The 14,878-nt window shown below is 38.4% G+C and overlaps 1 protein-coding gene across 2 annotated transcripts in view; it reads right to left on the bottom strand.

Annotated features, from left to right (window-relative positions):
* Positions 1 to 14,878, bottom strand: part of Madm (MLF1-adaptor molecule) — a 310,835-nt gene that overhangs the window by 26,041 nt on the left and 269,916 nt on the right. For both annotated transcript variants that reach the window (XM_068355007.1, XM_068355008.1), the window contains exon 9: positions 10,215 to 10,377. In XM_068355007.1, the coding sequence (XP_068211108.1) occupies positions 10,215 to 10,377 (163 nt within the window). The remainder of the gene's footprint in view (positions 1 to 10,214; positions 10,378 to 14,878) is intronic.

Raw genomic sequence — 14,878 nt, forward strand, 5'->3', positions numbered from 1 at the left:
GAGAACCGACTTCAATTCAAAATAAGTCTCTAGTCCATGGTAAAAAAAAAAAAAATCTCAATGGTTACTTCTAACCCATATTTACAGTTTTGAATAAAGTATTCCATGGACAATTTCAGAAAAAGAAACTTAGTTAAAGCCAACATGTTTTAATGGTAACGAGATATCGCCTTGGTTCCCAAAAAATTTTCAAAACAGACTTATTCAGTTTTCATAAAAGATGGTATATAAATGAAGTCAGATTTATGAATGGCCAAGAATATTGTATACAAAAGGGTCTTATGGACTAAATACACAAGACTAAAAAGTCATATCAATATCAGACAAAATATATATTGATCTTCATTTGAAAATTTTGCACAGTACAAGGAAATATAAACTAAAATCTCCATTAATACTTCCTAGCAACCAAATGTATGACTAGTCTACATTTACTCGAGAGTTAATAGATAAAATATAGAACACAATAAACCAAACCTTACATCTTATTATGCAGTATATCAACACAATCATCATTATTATTATTTGGGAGAGAGTCTCTTTTAAATATGATGCATTTGATGTGATTATAACTTCAGCACCTTAGATTTTATAAGAATTCCTTTCTATGTCCCTAATAAACCTTTCTTTCTTGAGTACTGCATTCCACCAGTATCCTTATTCTAGTGGTGTTAGGCTCATCAGCGACTGGCTCAGCAAATGATAATTGAGCAGTCTGAGAGGATTAGCCAATTCTCCTATATAGGTAGTAGGTCGGCCAGGGCACCAGCCACCAAATGAGATACAACCGCTACAGAGTTATGGGGTCCTTTGACTGGCCAGACAGTGGAGCCTTCTGTCTCGTTAAGGGTCATATTCCCTTTGCCTAGACACACACACTGAATAGTCTGGCCTATTCTTTACATGTCCTCATACACCTAACAACACTGAGATTACCAAACAATTCTTCACCCAAGGGGTTACTACACTGTAATTGTTCAGTGGGTACTTTCCTCTTGGTAAGGGTAGAAGAGACTTTAGCTATGATAAGCAACTCTTCTACGAGAAGGACACTCCAAAATCAAACCATTTTTCTCTAGTCTTGGGCAGTGCCATAGCCTCTGTACCATGGTCTTCCACTGTCTTGGGTTAAGAGTTCTCTTGCTTGAGGGTACACTCGGGCACACTATTCTATCTTATTTCTCTTCCTCTTGTTTTGTTAAAGTTTTTATAGTTTATATAGGAAATATTTCAATGTTGTTACTGTTCTTGGAATATTTTATTTTTCCTCGTTTCCTTTCCTCACTGGGCTGTTTTCCCTGTTGAAGCCCCTGGGCTTATAGCATCCTTCTTTTCCAACTAAGGTTGTAGATTAGAAAGTAGTAGTAATAATAATAGTAGTACATACATACATACATATACCAAGCCACTTCCCCCAATTTTAGGGGGTAGCCGACATCAAACAAATTAAACATAAAAGGGGACCTCTCCTCTACGTAGCCTGTGGCCGCGGGGGCATAAAAACAATCAGAATAGCACGACCGTATCCCTGCGTATCGTAAGAGGCGACTAAAATGGAAGGGACGAGGGGGCTGGGAATCTCCTCTCCTGTATTATAATCCTGTGAGACATCAAAGTAATAGTAGTAGTAGTAATAAAAATAATAATACATAATGAATAATAATAATAATAATAATAATAATAAGTAAAGGCCAGATAATCACTAAAATTCAATATTCTCCAAGATTGACAATGAGCAAGGCCATTTTTACTAAAAATGTCCTGCAGGAAACAACAGTATAAGATGTTCTACAAACTGAACCAGACCACAGGCTAAAGGCCTATTTGGATTTCCAATGGATTTACAAACTCTCCCACACTTAACAGAAAAAGAAAGAAAGAATTGATAACTTGGGAGATACTCGTAGAATGCAATACCTGAGAGAACAGAATCTCCCAAGCCACTAAACCCTGCTATAGAAAGCTACCCACAGCAAAAATAAATTAAGAAATGGAGCAAAAACCATAAAAGCAGCACAAAAAAAAAAAAATTAAAAAAAAATAAAAAATTAAATAAATAAATAAATAAACAAGGAAACCAGTCTTATGTCAAACTTTTCATTAAAATAAAATTTGAGATTCTGAAGTTCCATTAATTTATCTATTTGATTAGGAAGATCATTTCACAATTTTCTTCAGGCCAGAATCAAACTTCCAAAAGTATGTGATAATGAGCCTAATGAAAGAAAAGGCAAAAGTGTGAGAAATAACTGGATATCTAGTACTAAATAGGAGATGGTATAGTTTAAAAAGACATAATGAAAAAGATGGTAAGTATTTTGAAAAATCATATAGAATATGCACAATGACCTAGTTGATGGACAGTGACAGAGACGGATATTCATATCAGGGATAAATATTAATATCCCTGAAGTTTTTGCCCAACAATTACAGATAAAAGTTGCTAAAGACCAGACAGAAAATAATATTAAAAATATCCCAGAATCAAATAACCAACTTTTCCTCAAGATAAGACAGGTCACCGTATATCTTGAAAGATTTTCAGGATACAGGAAACTAATTTTATGGAAGACAGACTGTGCATCTATTAAATTCTTTTAATTCTTTTCATGAAGGCAACTAGAATTCCAAACGAGGAAAAGAAAAAAAAAAACTGCCAAAGAAAATATCTCGTTGAAAAGGATCCAACATCCAGGATCTAACAACCAATTATACTGTGAGTTTAATTGAGCTTAACTTACACCCCATAATTTACATAATGCACTTATTTACCTAGATATCTGTTAAGGCATTCAATAAACTCAAGAGTAGAATCACTAGAATAAGTAACAATCTTGTTTACAAGGTTAAGCAACTATCATGTAAAAATTATATAAAAAGTAAAAGGGCAGGAACCGTACTCTGAAGAACACCTAAATTTACATTCCTTTATTCCTTACTTTGTACATTTATAAGTACTCATTACAATCTGTTGATTGAAAATTCAAAATGAAGTGCAAACATTTTATACCTATTATTATCAATTAATAAGCTACAAACCTAGTTGAAAAAGCAGAATGCTGTAAGCCCAGGGGCTCCAACAGGGAAAATAGCTCAGTGAGGAAAGAAAAAAGTTAAAATAAAATATTTTCAAAATAGTAACGTTAAAATAAATATCTCCTATATAAACTGTAAAAACTTTAACAAAACAAGAGGAAGAGAAATAAGATAGAATAGTGTGCCCGAGTGTACACTTGGGCAAGAGAACTAACCCAAAACAGTGGAAGACCATAGAACAGAGGCTATGACACTACCCAAGATTAGAGAACAATGGTTTGATTTTGGAGTGTCCTCCTAAAAGAGCTGCTTACCATAGTTAAAGAGTCCCTTCTACCCTTACCAAGAGGAAAAAGGCCACTGAACAATTACAGTGCAGTAATCCCTTGGGTGAAGAAGTATTATTTGGTAATCTCAGTATTGTCAGGTGTATGAAGACAGAGAAGAATCTGCAAAGAATAGGCCAGACTATTCAGTGTGTGTGTAGGCAAATGGAAAATGAACTGTAACCAGGATCGAATTTAGTACTGTCTGGCCAAAGGACCCCTCAACTCTCTAGCAGTAGTATCTCAACGGGTGGCTGGTACCCTGGCCAACCTACTACCTACAACTGCACAAGGGCACATTACCGCAATAATGCTCTGGCTCTCAATATACTTTTGATTGCTTGAGAAAGGAGAGATAGGAGTGGAGGAAAATGAAGCCTGTCAGCTTGTATTGTGGAATATTTGCCGACAGTGAATCTGACTTCCAACGTAAAAGATGTCCTATCAGCAAATACAGGGTGTTCTGAAAACACCTGCATATTTGAAGAACCAATTTGACATGTCTCTCATATAGGCTTAATAATATATTTTGTAAATGATAAGGCAGTAATTCTACGGCCAACTGGATCTTAAAGTTGTAATTGAACCACACTCGTGAGAAAGTACACAGTTCAATAAACCTTTTTTTATAAGTCTTTTAATTAGGGTCAATTCCCATGAAGATGGATGTTATGGTTTTCAACATACCTCTTGGTGACAGTTCTAAACTAATAGCTCACCCAACAAGGAGAATTAACCCAAGAAGAAGCGTTTGACTGAATCTCCTACTATTGCCGATTATCAACTTACAACGAATTATAACTGCTAGATGCTAACGATGGCCAAGGTTCACCATCACAACAAAATCCAATTAGTGACATCACTACATCACTATTTCACATGTAAGCTCAGTAATCGATGTCTATTACTTTAATGACACACTGAGCATCTACAGTTCATTGCCAAATTAGATTAGAGTCCAATTACATGTATTTGATATTTTTTCTTTGATTATCATCAGTTCCCCTCTTTCTTTGTGTGCTGGAGGAAGAGAGAGAGATTGACTTACTATGACTAAATTACATAAGTGTCAATCTGTTTGATTAAATCTTTTTTAATAGGATAAATTTTGTTTTTACTAGTTTCTTGTTACTTCGTTTTTTCAACTTTATGACGATTTATACATAGTAAAGTAATAATCAAGTGCTGTATTACTGTAGAGTACTGTACTTCGCATGGAAGCTTACTGATGTAGATATCTGTTTTTATTATAAAATGATAGCAAGTTATAGGAGCTTTCTTGTGTTCAACATGTGTACATGTGTCTTGTTTATTAAGCAAAAATCCAACCTATGTCGAAAATCCCCTTACATCGGGTCTCTTGGAACCAACTAAAGATGTAGGATGGGGTAATCAAGATGGCAAACATCTCAATACAGGCCTTTTACTCTTTTCTTAAGTTATTGTTAGTCCTTGTAATAACTTAAAAAGTGATCATAGGAGTGTGGGAGTGTGGTAAAGTGTTCATAGGAGTGTGGGAAAGGTTTTTAATAGTGTAGGGAGGATTTACAAATGCTTAAAATATTGTACATGTACATGGAAAAAAATAAGTTTCATGCTTTTTGCAAGGAGTCCTGGAACATAACCCTTGCAAAAAGCGGGGGATGACTATCCCTTGTGAGTGGGCACAAGCTGCTACCAGAGTGAACACCTCAGAAGCAGTACACAGTCCAAAGCGCGATCTTGAACCGATACACCACATCAGAGGGAAAACACAACGGTACTTCCAAGAGGACTGATGCAAAGCTACATGGAGATACATATCCTTAGGGTCCACCAAAATACATGAAACATCCCTCTCTGGTGGAACTTGGTGCAGAACATACTGTTTCTCTCTTGAATTTTGTTTGACGCACAAACTTCTTCAGTGAAGAGCGGTCAATGACTTGTTTCAAGTCCCATAATAAATTTTCCGCCAGGAAGAATCTACTATAGAAGCCAGGAGTTTCGTCTCTAACTACTTCAAGCATGTTCTTCTCCAACATTCTTTCTTCCTTTGTCCACAAGGCCAAGTGTTTGGGCAACATTTGAGGATCAGATGAGAATTATATCGCCAAGTGAGATAAGGGGGGCCAACGGTCCTGAAAAAGTAGCAAGTTACTGTCCTGAAAAACTCTCATTACCCAAGGATCAGGCTTGTCTCTTATAACATGTTGCACAATGGCACACCAAGCATCTCCCTACTCTTGATAGCAAGACAGGGAGAGAACGCTGGTATCTTAGTTTTCCTCTACCTCCCTTCTTCCTGACATCTCCCTTCCTGGAAGGACCAGGATGGGTGCATTGAAAGGGTTGTCCACGTCCAAAGAAGTCGGCAGCCCTGATTGGTCTAGAAAAGACCACGGAGCACTTCCTTATATCAGATCCAGCATGCATGTCCGAACCCAAAGGTTTGGCAGCAACTACCTTTGATGGGACAAGGACCTTGAGGGAGACTGCATTTTCGATCAGGGAATCCTATGAAAGTCCTTCAAGAGACCTAAGCATCACTCCTCTTCAAAACCCAGATGGCCCGCTGGTTTGCTGCCTGGTGCGATACGCAGGTCACTGTCTTTCCACCAGCCACCACAAGACTCCTGTACTTCTCCATAGACTAGGGAGATGATAACCCTGTTAACCTGATAAAGTATGTCACTTCACTTGACCACTGGTCAAACTAAGAGACAGCTTGAGGGGAGGGCCTGGAAGACAATTCCAAGGCTGCTGACCCAAGAGGATGAGAAGGACATGCTTTGCAGGTCAACCTACAAAGCTGATGACACAGCAAGCTCTGGTACCTTCTCTGCCTCGTGTGCATGTGCATACAGGTGTGTGCATTTTTTCCCAAGATCTTGTTTGGCTGGTTGAAAGTGAGAGAGTTCTCAGATACACAGATCTTATCGTCAACTCAATCAAGACCTAAACTAGAGAGATCTGGCCAGGCTAGCTCCAAGGATGGAGGACTGAGGTTCTTCCCACAGGCAGAGACAAGGTCACCACCCCAAGATCACTGCAATCACAAATGAGTGCAAAGATATTAAAAAAGCAACACTACAACTCGGCATTGACAACCTCCGTCGACATCGGTCCATAGTGTGGTGTTTTAGGGCCAGATAAATCCTGAGTAACTTCATACCCAGCGAGAAGGGAGGAGGTTGAGAAATGTTCCTCCAGAGATTCAACCCACCCCAAGGAAAAGGATCACTTTGCCCAAAAGACACAACCACTAGCATAATCGAGGGCCCAACTTGGCCTTCCGAAAGTACCTTGCAATTGGCCAAGTGATGAAGGCAGGAGATTCAGTGCCAAATAACACAACACTTTTTATCTAAGGGAATATACTCAGAGATTATATCTCCACTTTTATTTATGTGAATATTACAATCATTATTATTGGTTAGAGTTAAGTGAAACATCAGTGTTATTAAAATCCTGTCTATTTTAAATATAGCTGTACTTTTTTACCACAGTATATGGACATAAAGTTTGGTCAAGAGCGTAGCCTGGCCAAGTAGTACATATGTTAATGAGTGCACAGATTTTTTTAAATTTCCTTTTTGTATATGTAAGGATGTGTCAACAGTAAAATGATTTCGCATACAAAGTGTTTAAAAGAGTGTACAACAAGTTTATAAGTGTGTTTGGAAGGTTCATAAAAGCTTAAATTTAAGAAAATCAAAAGAATGGGAACATCTTAATAAATGATTTTAAAATATATACCGTAGAGTTCTGTATCTACTTGATGGTTTTTCAGCTATCACGGGGATGCCTGGAACAGAACATTCATGACAGCTGTGGGGTTGCTATATTGATTTTAATAAATCTATCCTCTATCTTTCTTTCACTGTGTCTCACCACAAACAGTGTGTCGGAATAAGCAATATGAACATTAGGAAAGGTTCATAAAAATAACAGAGATGTTCTATGATATAACTGATTTCTATGAATTTCCCTTTATGTTCACACGCGTGATCACCCTCCTCCCCACTGCCGAGTGGTGTCAAGAGGATGGGGATAATTTTGACTTCAAAGCTGAATACACAAAGACACTGGCAAGTTAGTTACCATTTACTGCTAGAATGGTCCTTCTTTTACTAAGGGCAGAAGTTTATTGAAGGGAAAGAGAATGGGAACAATATTTTTGAATAAAAAAAAAAGAATAAATGTCTATTAAATTGAACATCTGGAGCAGCAGCAATATGAACATCAGGCGAGTATAGAAATAAGAAATTTTATTACTAAAATACTATTTATTTTATACTGTATTTTAATTCTATAACTCCTATCTCTTTCCCTCTCGGGTATACCACCTCCCCTTAAATCTGCACTCTTTGGTGTAGATGCAACAGTTCCTCCTTTACTTAAGGGGACCGTCTGCTACAGTGTTTGACATACGTAACTTTAAAAAATCAAAAATAGTTTTATTGTTTCTATGTATGCCGCAACTTATCGTATATGCTTGCCAGAAATTGCAGACTATTATTTTTACAAATACAGGAGATAGAGCGGTCTTTAAATGATAGACATCATCCCTACTACATCATCTGCATGACTGAGTTTGACAGAATCATCTGTGTGTTTATTTTGGCATATATAAACATAGCAATTTTTTCATTTATGTTTCGAAATCTCGTACGTCTGGCAGAGATGAAAGGCATTAGTAGGGGGTAGGCGAACACAAACTACAATCTACGAGAAGACCAACCAGAGTTTCCAAAGCCGTTTAGAAGTTACGATGAATGTGTGTTTTTTACTTGCAGCTAGTATGTACATTGTGATTTTACGTCCTCTCGAACTGTATAGCAAGGCCAATGTTACTTAAGGTCAAAGAAAGAACAAAAAGTAAGCAGAGAGCAACAAAAATGAACCAAGGAGAGAGGGAAACACGAAAAAGAGTACAAAGCTGGAACATTCTTACTAAAACTCTGGCAACAATGAGAGGCCGCTGGCAACTCATGACACCCTTACACCCAGTTTATTAGTAAACTTAGGGTTTAAATATCACGTTTAGTGAGCCTTCATGTAGGAATAAACAATAAAAGTACAAAGTAAGGTTATCATTATAATGTTATCTTGATTTTTTTTAAAGAAAAAAGTCAAAATTTATAGCAAATCTTTGGGAACTCATAACTCAAAACACATACTTATTCACACTTAGGTATATTTTTCTCACTTATCTATAGTTAAATTTTTGAGAGAAAAATATCAATGAAAAGAAGAATAAATATCACACAATTTTGTGTACCAGAATTTGATTTTTCATTTTCTCTTTTTTTCCTGATTATTTTACGTCTAAACGAAGAAAATTAAGAAAATAATCATCCAAAAAAAGAAAATCGAAAATAAAAAATGTGTCACACAGAATTATTCGATTTATAAAGAAGTTTTGATGGTATGATTTTCAATACAATTGGTGTCAATACTAGGAGAAAAATTTACCAAATTTTTTTTTTTAATCATAATTTTTGCTAATAAATCAAAAAGATTTTGATCAAATGACTTGAAATTTTTATATGATGAAGGTATTACCTATGTCTAGAACATATAGAGAAATTTGTGTATTTTGAATCAGAAAAAAAAAAAAAGTTTCAATTCTTTCATTTTACTGTACCTTGTTGCGAGTATTGTTCTCCTGTCTGGTCTTCAGCTGCTGATTACCATCTTAATTTGTTGTACAGGAACTTACAGTCTATTAAATTTCTTATTCCTGAACTAGATATTAATCTCTGGCACTATCATTTAATTAGTTCATTATGCATGTTGCAGAAGATTTTTCATAATTCTGACCATCCTTTACATTCAGATCTTCCTGGACAGTTCCATCCTGTTCTTAATACTAGGTATGCAATTAATTCTAATAGTCAGGCCTTATCCATCATGAGGCTCAATACTACACAGTATTCTAGAAGTTTTATTCGAGCTGTGACCAAGTTGTGGAATGATCTTCCTCATCAGTTAGTTGAATCAGTAGAACTTCAAAAGTTCAAACTCGCAGCAAATGTTTTTATGTTAAACAGGATTACATAAGTCCTTTTATAGTTTATATATCAAATATCTGTGTTAATGTTGTTAATGTTTTTTAAATATTTTAATTTTTCACTACTTCTTATATCATTTATTCATTTCCTTATTTCCTTTCCTCACTGGGCTATTTTTTCCTGTTGGAGCTCTTGGGCTCATAGCATCTTACTTTTCCAACTAGGGTTGTAGCTCAGCTAGTAATAATAATAATAGTAATAAATGTTGAAAAGCACCATGTTCTGGACAAGAAGTAATATAACATCAGATGAGTATAGAAATGTAATGAAGCAATATAACATCAGATGAGAATAGGAATAACAAACATTATAAAAATTCTACTTTTCTATGAATCCTATGTGTAAGAGGATTGCAAGCAGTTTTTCTTCTTTCATTCTCAAGGACGAAATTAAAAATAAACATGATCCAACTAAATGTTACAAGACCATAGGGGTACATTTGAAATTAGTTCCAGAAAACTCGAAAGACTGGAATTAAAAAATATAGGGTTTTATCCAGTACAAACAAAATTCCTCACTATGGCCTGGGATTTCATTACTAATAATGTTTCATAACCAATGACTACAACTGGGACAGAGAAGTTTACTGAATGCTGCATTCCTCAAATAAGAGGACAAGTCACATTTCCAATTCAAACCTATAATGAGGCCCTTTGCGTGAATAGGTGTAGGAGGGGATGATGATGATGATGATGACTGAAGTGCAGTTCAGTGATCAAAAGCAATATCAAGAACAAATGCAATTGATAAAATAGGAAAGAAAAGAAGTATAATTTAATTCCATTATAAATATTACCTGACATCTTCTATGAATTTCTCCAACTTCTCAACCATAGGAAGGTCATTCATTCTGAATAGGTAGGGCTCTTTTTCGTTGTATCGAATCTCTGCTACTATGGTGTCATCATCATACTGGTGTTGCAGCATTTCCTCTAAACAATTATCTATACTTTTACTAGCTGAAAAGTGAAAAAGATGATCTACATGAGAACTTAACCCAGTCTTATGATTTCAATATTGTAACTGCACATTGTATTATATACAAAAATATAAATTTTAAAATTTCTTTTTTCTATACAAGAAAATACTTGAAAAAATTTTTTCCAATGGAAATTCCCAAATAATTTGTTATATGACAAAGATTAAATTTCTTAAAATACATTTCAAACTACCCAATTTCAGAAACTGTAATTAGCCATATTCATGCTCATTAAATCCCTACAAAATCACAAAATTTAAGTAATTTGTATTTTTCCTAACAGTACTTACCTCGAACTACTTTCTTAGGAGTACCTGGGATCTCCTCCCAACCGACCAGAATTTTGTGTAGTTTACCCTATCTCCGTTTTCTATGCGGGGGAACCTCTGGCGGAAGGATACGCGCCATGAGGCGACCCAGGGTCAGAGAGCGTGCTCGCTCAGGTCTCGACCTTTAGTAAGTTTTATGATAGATAGGTTTCTAATAGTCCTGTAAGGCACTCGGGGCAGGATGGGTGGGTATAAGTCTCTGAAGAAAGTAGTTCGAGGTAAGTACTGTTAGGAAAAATACAAATTACTTAAAATTTGTGATTTGTTCCAACACGGAGTACTTACCTCAAACTACTTTCTTCGGAGACTTATACCTTAGGAGGTGGGAGTGTCCTTCCAGACCTAGAGACCGTGATGAAGGGAAAAAACGAACCTAGATAGGAGGCTAGGTTCTGCTGACCCAAAATAGAAACGGGAAATGAGGGAAAACTACGCAAAACTATCTTAGTGTCTAATTAACTCACCTCTGTAATAATCCTCGGAGACGTATTCATTCACTGACTGTGTATCCCATGGAAGGTGAAGGAATCAAGGGCCATGTAGGGGAAGGGTGATGGAGGGGGAAGGGTGATGGAGGGGGAAAAGGTAAGGAAGGAACCTGTGTCTCTTGGACTTACCGCCCACGGCTTCCCCGGGGCTATACAGTACCTTAAATCTTCTGGAGCGAAGAAATGACGGGACCAATCGAGAAACCGTCCAAAGATTTCCTAAAACATTCCTTTAGGTAGTGAGCCGTAAAGGTGGAATGCCTTGACCAAGTGCCTGCCCTCAGGATCTGACCCACTGCCATGTTTCTCTCGAAGGCCAATGAGGTGCTCAGGCCCCTAATGTCATGGGTCTCGGTTTTCTCGAAAGGGAGACCCCCGAACTGCTGTAGGCTCTCATGATAACCTGCCGTAGCCAGAAGGAGATCATGTTCTTAGAGACCGGCTTCTTCACTAGTCCTGAGGAGACGTTACAGCCTCTTGATCCCAGGTCGAAGTCTGGCAGTCCTCTCTAGGTACTTACGTACCGCTCTGACCGGACACAGTAGCAAGTCCCTCAGGTTGTCCGAACGCGGAATCGCTGGCACTGTGAACTCTTCAAACCTAGGGTCCCAAACCGCTGGGTTCTGGGTCTTGGCTACGAAGTTAGGTAAGAACCTGAAAGTTGCTTCTCGCCACCCCTTCGAGTGTGAGACCTCGTATGACAGCCGATGGATCTCACTTACTCTCTTCACCGACGCAAGGGCTAACAGGAAGACCGTCTTGAGGGTGAGCTCCTTGTCTAGGATATCCTTGAGGGGTTCGAAGGGAGGCTCCGAAAGCACTTTCAACACTCTAGTCACATCCCACTGGGGCACCCTAACGGCCTGGGGGGAACGCGACTGCTCGAAGCTCTTGATGAGCATCGAGATATGTCTGGAGGCTCCTAGGTCAATACCCTTCAGTAGGAAAACTTGGCCCAACGCTGCCCGGACTCCTTTGATGGCTGGTATGGACGTGCCCACTTCGTTCCTCAGATACAGTGGAACCTCTACATACGACTGTCCTAACATACGAATTTTCCAACATACGAAGTAAAATTCGACCAAATTTCTGTCTCAACATACGAAGTGTTGCTCCAACATACGAAGTAAACAATACGCTTACCCGTGGAATTTTCTCGAAAGCGTCCAGCGTAGTTTGTTGTTGACGCCGCTAGACGGCAGCACATCGGAGGGACGCCAATCGAGCGTCACCTTGATCAGTCCTCTCATCGCATGCACATCGTGTGGTTGTCCTCTATTCGCTCAGTTTTAACAGTTTTTTATCTTGCCTTTTCACGTGTTGTTTTCTGTGTTCCGTAATCATGGGTCCTAAAAAGCTTAGTTTCGGTTCAGGAAGTAGTAGCAGTGGTGAGAAAAAGAGGAAGTCTATGCTTTCATTAGAATTAAAGCAAGAAATAATAGAAAAGCACGAGCGAGGTCTACGTGTTAGCGATCTGGCTAAACAATATGGCCGGAATATGTCTACGATCTCGATCATAAAACAGAAGTCAGCCATTAAAGCAGTGAAACCTTCGAAGGGGATCACGATTATTTCCAAATGTCGTAGCCCTACCCTTGAAGAGATGGAACGACTTTTGTTAATATGGATCAAAGACAAGGAGATTCTTGGCGATACGATCACGGAAACGATCATTTGTGAGAAGGCCAGCGCTATCTACAGTGACTTGTAGCCGCGCTCTCGGGGTGACGCGGGGGAGAGTTCAGCCGATCCTACGACGGAGGAATTCAAGGCGTCTCGAGGTTGGTTCGAGAAATTTAGTTAACAGACCGGGATTCATTCAGTTGTTCGTCATGGAGAAGCTTCGAGTTCGGACACTAAGGCTGCTAAAGACTTTGTTAAAAAGTTCGAAAGCATCGTGGCGGAGGAAGGTTACATAGAGCAGCAGGTTTTCAACTGTGATGAAACCGGTCTGTTTTGGAAAAAGATGCCTAGTCGAACGTACATTACCGCCGAAGTGAAGAAAATGCCTGGACATAAGCCAATGAAGGATCGGTTGACTCTTGCGCTTTGTGCCAACGCCAGCGGGGACTGCAAAATTAAGCCTTTGTTAGTTTACCATTCCGAAAACCCTAGGGCATTTAAAGCACATAGAATTAATAAAGACCTGCTACATGTTCTATGGCGTTCTAATTCTAAGGCTTGGGTTACTAGGCATATCTTTGTGGAATGGGTAAACGTAGTTTTCGGCCCTGCTGTCAAGAAGTATCTTCAGGAGAGGAATTTGCCTTTGAAGTGCTTGCTTTGTTTGAACAATGCACCCGCTCACCCACCCCCCCCCGGACACGAAGATATCATCGACGAATACAAATTCATCAAGGTGGTGTATCTTCCACCGAATACCACCCCTATCCTCCAGCCCATGGACCAGCAAGTCATCTCTAATTTTAAGAAGCTGTACACCAAGCACTTATTTAAGCAGCGCTTTAATGTCACGCAAAGCACCAACTTAACTTTGCGTGAATTTTGGAGGAGCCACTTCAATATCGTGCACTGCTTAAAGATCATTGATCAGGCTTGGGAGGGAGTAACTCGTCGGACCCTGAATTCCGCTTGGAAGGAGGTTTGGCCTGATGCTGTTGCTCCCAGAGATTTCGAAGGTTTTGGCCCTGAGAATGAACGTGTGCTTGCCGCCAAGGAAGACGTCGAAGAGATTGTATCCCTTGGCAAGTCCATGGGTCTGGAGGTGGATGAAGATGACATCACCGAACTCGTCGATGAGCATCATGAAGAGCTCACCACAGAGGAACTAAAGGAGCTGCAAGCCATGCAGCATGATGAGTTCCAAGCGCAGTTGAGTGAGTCGGAGGAGATCGAGGAGGTAGGCAAAATCTTAGGTACGGCGGAAATAAAACAGATGTTGGCATATCATCAACACGTTGTTGATTTCATCGACAAGCATCACCCACAGTAACTTCAGGTTTGCCGTGTTGTTGCGCAGTTCGATGATGTTTGCTTAACGCATTTTAGAAAAATCCTCAAAAGCCGTACAAAGCAACTTTCACTCGATAGTTTCTTTAAAAAATCTTTAAAACGGTCTAGTGATCATGATGAAAAGAAAGAAAGTGAAGCAAAGAAAAGGAAGACCGAATCGAGTGAGAGTGATTTAAATTAAAAATAAGAAATGAAAAAATGTAAAAAAAAAAATATAAAATTATAAAAAGGAAAAAAAAAAATAAGCTAAGTTAAAGTTCACGTAGTAGTGTAAGTTAGTGTAAGTTATCGTACACGTTATCGTACAAAGTCACCGTCCCTACCTCCTCGCTGATCTTCCGTCTCCTCCTGCGTAGAAGTCCCTACACCTGCGCTGGCCTGTCGCTAAGGTAAAGTGTTACATTACAACCTGTTTTTCATTTATTATTTCATTATTATTATTCTTTTTTTTGGTTTGTAATATGTATTTATTATACAGTTATTGTATTAATGTCATGTGTAATTATGTGTAGCCATTTATTAAGGATTTATTATGGGTTTTTAGGCTGAGGAATGAATTAAATCAATTACCATGTATTCTTATGGGAATATTTGCTCCAACATACGATTGTTTTAACATACGAAGTAGTTTCTGGAACGAATCAAGATCGTATGTAGAGGTATCACTGTAGACCAGGAAGTCGGCTATCTC

The sequence above is a fragment of the Palaemon carinicauda genome, chromosome 31 (assembly GCF_036898095.1).
Source record: "Palaemon carinicauda isolate YSFRI2023 chromosome 31, ASM3689809v2, whole genome shotgun sequence".
In the NCBI taxonomy this organism is placed as follows: Eukaryota; Metazoa; Arthropoda; class Malacostraca; order Decapoda; family Palaemonidae; genus Palaemon; species Palaemon carinicauda.